Here is a 12,380-nt window from a genome sequence, read left to right on the forward strand (position 1 = left end):
TTCTATCAACCTAGAAAATGTGAAAAAGATCAACCTAGTAACTTAGTTTTTTTGTAAACCATTCTCTAAACGCACATGAAAAAAAAAATAGCTCATTGAAATTTGTCTCCCCTTGTGATGTCAGAAGGGGATAGATAATACCACCCCCTTATCTGCGCTATTCAACCACTGCCATTTAATGCAGAAAAAATAATTGACAGCACAGTTGAGTTTCAATTTCAACAAACCACCATTATAGCGATCAGTGTTTGAATTTCATCAACTTTTTTGCATGTTAAAGGACACACCCAGAAATGGCAAATTTTTGCTCACACCTACAAAGTGGCGATTTTAACATGTTATAATAAATTATCTATATGATATTTTGAGCTAAAACTTCACATACACACTCTGGGGACATCAGACTTATTTTAAATTTTAAAAAAGTCTTGTGAAATGTCTCCTTTAAAAGACATATTCATATTTTATTAGTATTAAAATGATTTTCAGCATCCGGGTTACTGTGCGTTAATAGTTTTGAACGAACCTTGAAATGTTGTGACTGACCAGCTGTGAAATAAATATAGATAAACACTAAACACATGATTTTACAACATGAATAATAATTTGCACTTTCTAATTGTATTTATTGCTGTAAATTCAAAGGAATTATTTGTATACAGGTTAAAATTGAACTCATACAAATTATTTCAAATAAAGGAGTATCACAGACCTTCTTTCTTTCTTAACCCGTTCACAACACAAACAAGATCTTATAAGTTACTTAAATTCTTTTATTGTTTTGAGTTTAATTAATTTGTCTCTTACATAAACATTCATTTAGTCAGTGGAGTAATTTTGTGGTCAATGAATATTTTACATTAAAACAATCCCGTTCATTTATTATTTTGCTGTTACTTTAATATTTGTTGTAGTTTTCTTTATCCCTATATCCCTATGACATCATCTTTATCTGAGAAATAAAAAGCACAAGATTATAACCCAAGGCTTTAAAATAACAGAGAAACATCATGAGTATTTAAACTCTTGTAATGGTTTAGACTGGTTAAAAATGGATCATCGTTATGTGTGTGATGATATACAGATGTTATGGTTGTACGTTTAATTCATTGATAGTCATTATTCAGTTATTACAATGAACCACTTTTTTATTTGCTATACAGAAGTGAACAAAAGTGATGTCCAGAGATTATATTTATACAATATTTGCTTATAATGTGTTCTTAGGTTTGTTTAAAACATCAAAATATCATCTGTATGATACTAGAAAACCCACTTAACATGGTTAATGTATTTATTTGACAAAGTTAAGAGAAATGTTCAACTATACAGGTTATAGGACTTTTCAGATGTAATAAATGCATAGAAAGTTTTATCTGTTATATTTTGTTTTAAATGACAGTGATTCTACTCAATAAGCTTTGCTCATGTGTTGTATGATTTTTTGCCTCCTTCCCAAGGTGAGTTTTGTTTTAAACACAACTACACAACACACGAACACATCTTTAATAATAATATAATTATATCAGTGTTCATTTCCTAAAGTTGGACATCACTTTTGACCAGTACTGTATTTATTAGCATTATAGTGTTTACAGTAGCTGCATTTCCATTACCTGCAAATTGTGCAAATTATAATAACAAATTGAAAATGCGCCCAATGGAAACACAGCAAGTCCGAATAAACAAATGTGAATTAAGTGTGTTCCATCAAGTTGTTTGAGTAAATTACGGTGGTATTGTCAACCTAGTAACCAAGAGTAAATTAAACAAGGCACACTTAAAAAAATGGAGACAGGACTGCATTTAGTTATGATTGGGTAAGTTATAAATGAACTATCAGTGCAGCTTGTAATTGTCAAACTGAATGCTGTGCACAGAAGAAATGCAGAGTTTTTGATGTAGGCATTACGACAATGTCAAGCCTCATATATGATAAAGACAACATCAGCTGATACAGCTGCGTTTCCATCTCCCATTATTCACATTTACTCTTTAAGTCAAACACCACCTCAAGCGAGTGTAAACATTTATGTGCAAATTCATCACCCATGACTATGGTTTTTGGAAAAACTTATCCCCGACAACAAAATTACGTTTTAGTGACACAACATCGGTTCATGAAAACACTGTCATTTTGCAGTAGTTTTAGGAAAAGTTTTGCACAAATCTTTAATGGAAATGCAGCTAGTTTTGTCAGTAGTCTCATCTTACACTGTATTACTGTATCACAGATGGATGTAAAAAAATAAATGCGGCATGAAGTTAAAACAACTTGGTTTTGCAAGTCAATTCAACCTACTGTTTTAAGTTTTTACCTGATAAGGTGACATAACTTTTAAAACAACTTGAAATTGTTTAAGAGATTTTTTTTAAGTTTAAATAACATAAAAATATATGTTGCTGCATTTCTTTACAATTTGTGTATTTTCGCCTTCAGTTTACATCAGTATGAAGTCAGAAAGTTGGTTGATGTCTCTGATTGACGGGTAAGACTGTAATGTCATGATAATAACACTTTCCTGATCTGGAAAGATCTGTGCCAATCTCTGTCTCAGCTGTAGCGTTTCCTCTGGCGTCCTCACGTCCTCAACGTGACCTCGTCCCTCACCTGATCTGATCGACCTCTGACCTCTGCTGTGGTGACCCCCGCGCATCACATCTCGATATTGCAGTACTTCAGTGTGAGGACGCGGGGCGGCGGGAGACGGAGGAGAAAGAGTCACACCTGCAAATGTGTGACTACCTGCAGCCGGTGAACTACTGTCAACAGAGATGTACATCAATAACATTTAAACATTTGACAGATTTTATACAAAGTTGTGTGAGTGTTTACCTCTTCTTTGTATGCAAGAAGTCATTCAGGTGTGGTCCACCACGGCCCAATGGGTCATCGGGTAACATGAATAGATCCCCAGCAAAGCAATACTGTAGTAAACTGATAAATATGACAATCACATGGCTGTGAGATGAATCTGAGATGAAGTGCTTTTTAATTAGATGTGAAGTTGAATTTGTTCACCCATGAATAAAATGCCATCATTACTTTACCTTCTCTTTATGATATCTCTCCATGCAGGAGATTCCTCCACCAGATCTCTCAAGTTGTCATTGGTCACAATAACTCCATTTGTCTGCTGAGCCAAGTTGAGCAAAAACCTGTGAACAAGAAGATCCTTCACTTTATATTCACATCATCTAGAAAGATCTCCTCATTGTCACTGCAGGTATTTTCATTATGACATACAGAGTTAACTGTAAAATATACTACATATGATATGAATACAGCGGGGAAAATAAGTATTTGACACTTTAGCTTTTTTATCAGGGGGGATTTCTAAGTGGGCTATTGACACAAAATTTCCACCAGATGTAGCCATCAAGCCAAATACTGAATTCATATAAAGAAATCAGAACATTTAAGTATACAAGTTGAGTCATAATAAGTGTGCCTTTCACATAACACGTGACCCTTCCATGTGATAACATAATACGTAAGGTCCTGCTGGTGCATCACACAGCTACTGCAAGATGAGAAGTTATGGTTTAAAAGTACATATTATTTATTTGACAAAAATTATGATAGTTTGGTTAGAATAAGACCCTTATGTCTCGGTTGGGATCGTTTAGGGTCATTTGAAGCTGCACTGAAACTGTACAGTAAACTGTTGCACTATATGGAGATTGTTTTCCTCAAAAACCTAATTTCTTCTCGACTAAACAAAGAAAGACATCAACATCTTGGATGAAATGGGGGTGAGGAAATTATCAGGATTTTTTTATGAAAGATTTTTTTATTTAACTAATCTAATCACGTAACCCCAGGGGGTACGTGAAGAGTTTCCAGGGGTACGCAAAAAGATTAATATTTTGCTTTCATTTACTTTTAATAAAAATGTCTTCCGTTTGTCCATTCATTGAGCTAAGATTGATTTTTGTGAGGAAAGCATTGTAAAAAGGACTACCTTAAATGTAATTTTAATCTTTTCATAAATATTGTTAGCCGTTGTGAGTAAATGAGTTGCATGCTCCAAAACGCAAAAGCGATGTCCAACTCAGAAACAATCTGACTATTTTCAATGAACCTGAATAGTTTCTAAAGACACAAAGTTTATTAACTATGAATAATGATATTCATTCCCGCTGCCATTGCATTTTCAAATGACACAAAAAACATTTGCATTGTTTTTGGCTAACATATTTTGTCCCGTATGATGTGTTAACACATTTTGTTTTTCTTTATATTTGAACAGAATAATTTAACTTATTTGCACACTTTAATTATCAGTAACTTAAATTGAGATTTTAGTCAATTTAGGGCCAGATTTACTAAAATGGACGTGAGAGCTTAATTCCAAACAAAATTTGCGTGTGATTTACTACAAAGGCGCAAATATAATACACAGGCACAATAATGACATAAGCACATTTCCATAATGACATTGCAATCTACGAAGAGCAGCGCAAATTAGTATAGAGTCGCAAATAAGAGACCTCGGCAGGACATCGCACTGCGGAGTGTGAAATTCCAGCTAAGTAAAAGTAGCATACACTATAGAAGAACCGGAGGACGAAAGATGAAGGGTAAAAGAAGTTTTGAAACACCTGATTTGACTTCTCCTCCTCTTTTCTCCAGCAAATTAAACATAGCATGGCTTAGCAAACGATATGTTTTTAAAAAGAAGGCTATGTTCCTCTGGCAAAATGTAATACTTTCCTCCGATTAATGTTGCTTCTAAAAGGAAAACTTCCACAAATGCATATGCAATAAAGTCACAAAATTAACAAATTTTCAGAACTAAATATCTACTATATATATATAGTATATATATATTATATAGTATATATATTACTGATATACGGTCTTTAGTAAGTTCAGTCGTTATTTAACGCCAAAATGATGGTTTGCGCAAGCTGTTAGAAAATCTGGCCCTTAAAATTTTTTAAATTTGTAAAATAAGTCTCTGGCGTTCCCAGAGTCCGTATGTGAAGTTTTATCTCAAAACACCCTACACATATTTAATTATAGCATGTTAAAATTTCCATTTTGTAGGCCTGAGCAAAAATGTGCCGTTTTTGGGTGTCATTTAAAATGCAAATGAGCTGATAAAATGCAAACACTGATCGAAATGATGGTGGTTTGTTGAAATAAAGATGCTTCATCAGTCAGTGCTTTTTACTTTAATGTTTAAAATAAATATGATTAATTATTTGTCTTTAAAACACAACTTTGGCTTAGTTTTAATGAAGGGGTACTTCAGCCTTACTGATAGGGCTATGGGGGTACTTAGGGCTAAAACGGTTGGGAACCACTAGCTTACTCGCCGGATTTTACTTCTTGTGACTTTTTCACTCGAGTTGAATATTTTTAATTTCTGCAAAAATGTGATTGAGGGGAATAGTGCATGTTTTCACATTAAACCACCCAATTCACCCTGTACGAGTTCATGTCTATTTGTGTCTTTGCATTGACTTTTATATGTAATCTACAAAACATTAAATTCGCATTTGGTGTGTCCAGGCAGATGTGAGATGATGTTACCTGTCATCATATGAGTTTATTCTTTTGCCCTCCACCTCTCTGGACGGAGTGAACGACAGCAAACCCAAATCCTGTAGTTCAATCATGTAATGCTGCTCTATATAGAAGACACAATAAATATCATTGCTTTAAAGTCTTAAACAATTCAACTCATAAACACGTCATCAACTGATGCTCATGTGACAAAAAATTAAACTGAGGAGGAATTTGAGACGGTGCCAAAGGAGTTAACATTTTATAAAATACATTAATTTACCATAAATTCTGTGCAATAAAGTTACCAACCAACAGAACTACACAATATGTTTTGTTTAATTTCTAAGTTTAAGATGAGCTTTTTTATGTCATTAAGTTTATTTGATGCACACTTCACAAGAAATTACACTACACACTAAACCTTTGAGAACCGCCGACATAAAGCAATGAAAAACATCTGATAACAATATATCTATACATGTGAGCAATGTTTCTCTAGAGTAATTGGCAGATTTGAACTGCTGAATTATTTAAAGAGTGAGGTGCGAGTATTACCTATATGCTTGAAATCTTTCTTTTGTCTCCACTGAGGGACAAAAACTGTGATTTTTCGATGACCTCTTCCCCAAAAGTGCTGCACGGCCAGAGCGATGCCTCGACAGGAGAAGAAAAATCCCAATCCATGACTGTACACAAACCAGAATCATTTTATCATCTCATATCTTCTCAGTTTTTCCTTTCTCTGCTTTCTCTTCCTTTATTATTTTGTATTTAAGGTTTTATAAAACGGTTAGTTCCAGTCCTTGATTCTAATACACTGTTTACAGTCGGTCTGAAACTATTTTTTCCTGTCGACGGAAGGCTAATGCTGCGTACACACCAAACGCGATCACATTGCATTGCGTTCCTCACTCTAGATTACGTTGTATGTAATCTGCTCACGCAAATCGTTGAATTTGCGTTTGGTGTGTATGCTGCATTATGGGGTGTACGCACTAAACACAAATTCAACGATTTGCGCTTGAGTTAAATATTTTCAACTTGCACAAAGACGTGTTTGAATAGCGCAGGTGTTCGTGGCAATCGTGTTGCCTTATTTGAATCATCCGCTCAAGTTCGCATCTGTTTGCGTCTTTCCATTGACTTCGTATATAATCTACTCACGCAAATCGTTGAATTAGCATTTGGTGTGTACACCCCATAATAGTGATTTTAGTTTAGGAAAGCTGTGTTGGTACGTATTTCCTTGCGTAAGTATTTGTATTGAGTGGTAACCGTTTTATAAAAGCAATAAAGTACAACTGAAGGTGTCACATTGGCTTCTCATCGACACCCTTCAGCAGTGACTTATTCATAATGCATCACAGCCTTGAGTACATTTATCCTTACACATACATAATAAATACTGTTTAATTCTCAAAGTTTTCTTTATTGTCACTCCCTGTGTTCAATTCATAACCTTTTACTGCAGTGTTTTACCTCATAGCAACGTTGCTTCCATCAATGATGATCTGACGCAGCTTGTCATCACCGGGGTCGTCCGACAGCTCGAGTTTAAAGGGCGTCTTGAGGCTCTCGAGGAATCTCTGACGTCCAGTAACTACGGCTGAAGCTTCTGCCAGTGCTCTCGCTGGTTTCTGTTTGGTCTGCATGTCCCGGTGCTGAAAGCTGGAGATCTTTGGTCCTTTATGGGAACTGAGATGTGGATGTGAACCAGAAGGTCGGAATTGTGAATTCATTGGTTGTCTGTTGGAGCCGACGTCACGTACGTTCAAGGTTTCGAGATCTGTTCTCGAGGCATATGTCGGTTGTGGTGGACCTCTCACTGACAGAAGGCCGCTATGAAGCGGTTGCTGGTTTCCGGAGGCCGCGGATGACTGCGGTGTAACGTCGGCCCACTTTGATGCTTCCGGTTGCGTCACTGTCTGTGTGGTTTTCTTTCCTTCTCCGGTGTCGTGTTTTTCCGCATTTGTCGCTGAATTTGCCCCGGTCCATCTGTCTGCTCTGGTATCACCGCCTCGGATCTCGTCGGTGAGTTTGAGCTCCTGTCTCTGAAGTTCAGTCAGTAGCTCGTGTGGGTTTGGTTCATGCAGGCTGCTGTACACCTGCTCAACTCTCTCTTCTGTATATCCACAGGTGGCTGCCGCCTTCTTTAACACACCCAGGACAAAGTCATCGTTGTCTTTAGCGCTCAGTTCTCCTGCACTGGTCGTTTCTCCGCCGCTCACAGCCACGTGGTCTTTAGTCTGGGTCTCCGTGTTAGAGTTTCCTCTTTGCCTGACAGTTTTGTCCTGTTCTTGCTCTATTAAATCTAAAAGCTGCGATGCTTCTTTGGGGCCGGTGCGGTCCAGAACCTGCTGTACCACCTCCTTCGTAAAGCCCATAGCTGTGAAAAACTCGATAAGGTGCACATCTCTGCTCCCTTCAGATGATAGATCAGTCTCTCGTGGAGGCATTTCTGATTCATCTTCTTGCGGTGAACTTCGTTCCAGTTCCTCTGGGTTCTCCAGGAGATTTCTGTGCACTGAGACCGGGACGACATCGTTGGAAATTTTTCCTCTAAAATCTATCATTCTTGTTAACGAATCATCCATGCCATTAGCTCTGTGATGGCCAGATTGTGAAATAAGACTTGAACTTTGGGAATGTGGGTTTGTGCACATCGTGTTTTGGTAGACGGGCCTTTCCGCAGGTTTATGTTCCTCAGACTCTCTGAGCGTAACTTCATTGGCAGACCTCTGATGACTTTCTAATGGCCTAAGAGTTTCATGGCCTCTCTGTCCAGTCAGTCCAGCCTCCTTCACCAAATCTAACAAAGCCTCTTTCACTATCATGGGTAACACCAGCAGATCAAGCGTGTGACGATCCTCCAGGCTTTCCACCATGCACTTAAAGTACCGGCGCGAATCCAAGGATTCGCTTGCGGTCTCGGGACGTCGGCCCTGGCTGCTCTTGTACTTCTCTACCAGATCTGTAATGAACGAGTACGCTTTCACCACCGGTTCGGCCAGCCCAGTGATGAGGAGACAGCCTTGAGATCCCACCTGAATGACACATACAGAATGTAAAAGTCGGTGCAGCTTTTTTGTTTTTTCACGTACAGCATTAGCCACGTTCAATAAAGAAACAGTTTGACAAATGCTCTTCTGTAAAGTCATGATGTCAGACACGGGCCATTTTACAGAGGTTTACATCACAACCAAATTAGAGTCAAACTAAACTTAAAAATATTGCGGAGGATTTTCTTTTTCCGGGTGGAACATCAAGACTATTGGTCCTCCTAGTTGTCAATCAGGAGTGTTACACAAATGCATTTTTTTTAAGTGGAGAAGGCAGTTATTTTCTAAAATTCGAGAAAATCCTCCACTATACCTTTAACATAATTAAAGCATTAAGCATATAAACAAAGAATTGAATCTGGTCTTTTAAGATCAAACTGACTTCCATTTTATAATGGGTTACAATGCAGTAGGGCTGCATAACGATTAATCGCGACTAATCGTTTGCAGAATAAAGGTTTTTGTTATCATATATGTGTGTACTGTGTATAATAATTATATATCAATACACACACATACATGTATAACTTTAAGTTAAGTATTTATGTTTATATAAAACATAAATTAAGTAAATCTTGGCAAAGATTAATCACGACTTATCGCATACAAAATAAAATTGCATTTTTGCATAAAATATATGTGTGTAATTAGTATATTTAAACACACACACATACATTTCAGAAAAAAATATTTCTTAATTATTATTATTTATTTATATATATAGAATATTTAAATATATCCACTGGTAAATGTTTCTTAAATACAAACATAAGTGTTTGTGTGTATTTATATATACATAATTATTATACACAGTACACACACATATATGACAAAAACTTTTATTCTGCGAATGATTAGTCATGATTAATGGTTATGCAGCCATATAGCGCAGTGGCAACAAGCAAGCGTTTACTTAAAGATAAGTATTCTGTGAGCACATATCAAGACAATATGGCATACTTTAAAAACTTTTAACTTACCACTAAATGTGCCGAGGTATTTTTAATCAGGCAATCCATGAACAGGCCTTTAGCACCACAGAACACACAGTGAAGGGCTTCAGGAAACTGAAACTCCTGTTGTGCCTCCTGATTCACGACACCTTTCACAAAAAGCTACGAACACAAAGTACATCACCAAGTTACAGAAAAATACTAACATGTTTTCCTCAAAAAAAAAAATGTATTTCTTCTCCACTGAACAAAGAAAAACATAAACATCTTGGATGACATGGGGGTGAGTAAATTATTGGGATCTTTTATGTTTGGGTTACTAATTTGTTTTATAGATTTCGGCATCTAGTTTAATATGAAAAATAGCTGAGAAATAATGTTGTAAGAGAGGCCATTATTTAAACTTTTTGTGTAAACATGTTTTGGCTGGGTCAGGTGGTCTTTCTGTGTCAGCGTGGGTTTACTCAGTTTCCTCCCACAGTCCATAAACATATAAGTTGGGTGAATCAGAGATACCAAATTTCCCCCCTCCCACCACATGTGTACGGATTTACTTGTGTAGATCAACATGTGTATGAATTAACCAGTTCTTGCCAGAAATATAACCATAGATTCTGAAATGACGTAAATAATAAAGACAAAAGTGTCAACTCTACTTATTTAAAACTGAAAGTGCACCTTTGCTGCCCGCACATCTTTGCCGACCCCGCGTAAACGCAGCCAAATCTGTCCATCCTGAGAGAACGTGTCTTCACCTCCGTCGATATTCAGTGTCACCCCAAAAACTCGCTCAACAATGGGCTGCAGGGCCACCAATGCTCCCCTCAATACAGCTGCAGAGGTAAACTCGTCCTGCACCTGCTTTTCATCCCATTCACGTGTCCAAACCGGAAGAACTGATGAGAGGGCCATGACCCAACAAACTCACTGAAATATACAAATACATTAACTAGTCTTTAATGCTGTAAGGCTCAGACTAACAAACCTTTAAAAATCAACATACCTGAATGTAGCTGTGCTTTTCAGTCAATTACTCCTCTTATACCAAAGAGATTGCTCTGGCGATTATTTGAAGACATTTGACAGATCAGGTGTGTGGTTATAGAAAAATAATCAATGTGGAACATTTCTCAACCAATCAGAATAAAGCATTTAACAGCCCCGTAGTATAATCAATAATATTTCCTTTAAATAGTGATACCCATATTTTCTGCAAATATTTTGCAATGCTGATATATGATTATATGATCAGTAACTTATTGGACAAATGCCATCAATAACAGTGACAAAGTACAACTGAAGAGTTTGCGCCCTCTTATGGCCGTCGGGACGAGCTCTGTCAAAGATAGACTAGACTAATGCTGCGTTCCAGAGCCCATCCAAACCAGTGGGATGTAGGACTTATCCTACCTCCAACTAGGAAAAGTGCACTGGAATGCCTGTCGAAGTGGAACCTCCTACCGGCGAACTCGGGGGAGTTCGACCTACCCCGACTTCAAAAAAATAAGTCGGAGGACAATGGCGGCGCCCATAGATCGCGTCGTCGTGAGAGGAAATCTTCAAGGAATAGACTACAAATTGTACTTCTCTGCTTGTATGGTTGTTTTAGACACTGTCAATTTTAACACAACTTGTTTTTTTATATTATGGCGTGAAATTATGTCGTTATTATCTGTTATCATGAAATTACGGTAAAAATATACCAAGTTACTTAGCGACATGCAGCGCTTTTATATAATGGCTCCAGAACACTTTGTAAAGATGATTAACTTGTTGTTTTACTGTAGTGTGAACTGCACAGTTCGGGCCGACGTTTAAAAGTTATGTAGTCTGTACGAGCCTTAAGAAGACCGGTCGGTCGTCCATGTTTTCTGTTTACGTTCCACTTCAAATGTCTGGAACGCTTTGAAGTAGGAGCTAGGACACTTCAAGGAGGATAAATCCCACGTCCCACTGGTTTGGATGGGCTCTGGAACGCAGCATTAGACTTCTTTAATGTCCATTAAACTTACATAAAATGGAAAATTGTCTTTGACAGTGGCATAAAAACATACAAGCACCACACACATATCACAGACAACATCATGCACAATAAATAAATTAATAAATGTAATATATTGATAGAAACTATAAAAGTCAGTCCAGTTCACTCCATAAAAGAAGTAAAATATGTAACTAATAAATAAGTAAATACATAAAATGCCTAACTACAAACATTTACAATAAACATTTGTTCTCAAATAATTTTTTAATGGATTTGTTTATTTATTTAAATTAAATTTCAGCACTGACGGACTCTTATATTGTAATCATCGACCACTGAACATATCAGATCGTACAGTGGTTTTACAGTAATAACAACTGTCAATACAATATTTTCCGACAGCAAATAACTTTTCATATATCGACCGACTGCTTTAAAAGAAACACATTTACACTTTAAATAAAATAATAAATTAAGCAAAGTATTAAATTGGCGTATTTACCATGATCACCTGAACTTTGAAAGCGCTTAACTTGTTAGTTGTTTACTGTGATCTGTCTTCCGTATTCTGAAACAACCCAGATCTTAATACTGTAAAAGTTATAACATTCACTTTCACTTCGCATTAAAGTTGTGTATACGATTATCATTCACATTTCTTTATATAAAATCTTCTTCACAGCGATTTTCTTGTTCGACCGGATTAGCATGTGCTTGTGATTGTTGATGAAAAGAAACTGAAGGGAAACTTTACAGCGCTAAGAGTCTACCGTAATAAACATAAAGGACGCGCATGCGTATTTTCTCCATCAGATTTATGTGATATCAGACATATGATCGACAGATATTTAACAGAGTTCAGATGA

At 36.7% G+C, this 12,380-nt stretch overlaps 1 protein-coding gene across 3 annotated transcripts; it reads right to left on the reverse strand.

The window, feature by feature from the left end:
• Positions 1-752: 752 nt before the first annotated feature.
• khnyn (KH and NYN domain containing) lies at positions 753-12,296 on the reverse strand. 3 transcript variants are annotated; one of them, XM_055218179.2, is made up of 9 exons: positions 12,017-12,296; positions 10,209-10,457; positions 9,558-9,692; positions 6,998-8,562; positions 6,074-6,204; positions 5,543-5,639; positions 3,052-3,159; positions 2,837-2,938; positions 753-2,760 (listed from the first exon to the last, which is right to left on the reverse strand). In XM_055218179.2, the coding sequence occupies exons 2-9, from the start codon at positions 10,440-10,442 to the stop codon at positions 2,442-2,444; spliced, it is 2,691 nt and encodes an 896-aa protein (XP_055074154.2). In that variant the 5' UTR covers positions 10,443-10,457; positions 12,017-12,296; the 3' UTR covers positions 753-2,441. The 3 variants fall into 3 exon arrangements, with proteins under 3 accessions (XP_055074154.2, XP_055074144.2, XP_055074152.2); XM_055218169.2 differs by having other exon boundaries at positions 753-2,763; positions 12,017-12,294; XM_055218177.2 differs by lacking the exon at positions 12,017-12,296 and adding an exon at positions 10,534-10,845 and having other exon boundaries at positions 753-2,763.
• Between the last annotated feature and the right edge of the window lie 84 nt (positions 12,297-12,380).

This window comes from Misgurnus anguillicaudatus, chromosome 21 (assembly GCF_027580225.2).
Source record: "Misgurnus anguillicaudatus chromosome 21, ASM2758022v2, whole genome shotgun sequence".
NCBI lineage: Eukaryota > Metazoa > Chordata > Actinopteri > Cypriniformes > Cobitidae > Misgurnus > Misgurnus anguillicaudatus.

Bases quoted from the DNA above. Each gene is read 5' to 3' on its own strand.
- khnyn (XM_055218169.2), bottom strand. From the start codon at position 10,442: ATGGCCCTCTCATCAGTTCTTCCGGTTTGGACACGTGAATGGGATGAA. The intron at 8,563-9,557 runs GTAAGTTAAAAG...TGTGTCATTCAG, and splicing joins ATACCTCGGCACATTTAGTG to GTGGGATCTCAAGGCTGTCT. The intron at 2,764-2,836 runs GTAAACACTCAC...CTCTGTTGACAG, and splicing joins TTCTTGCATACAAAGAAGAG to TAGTTCACCGGCTGCAGGTA.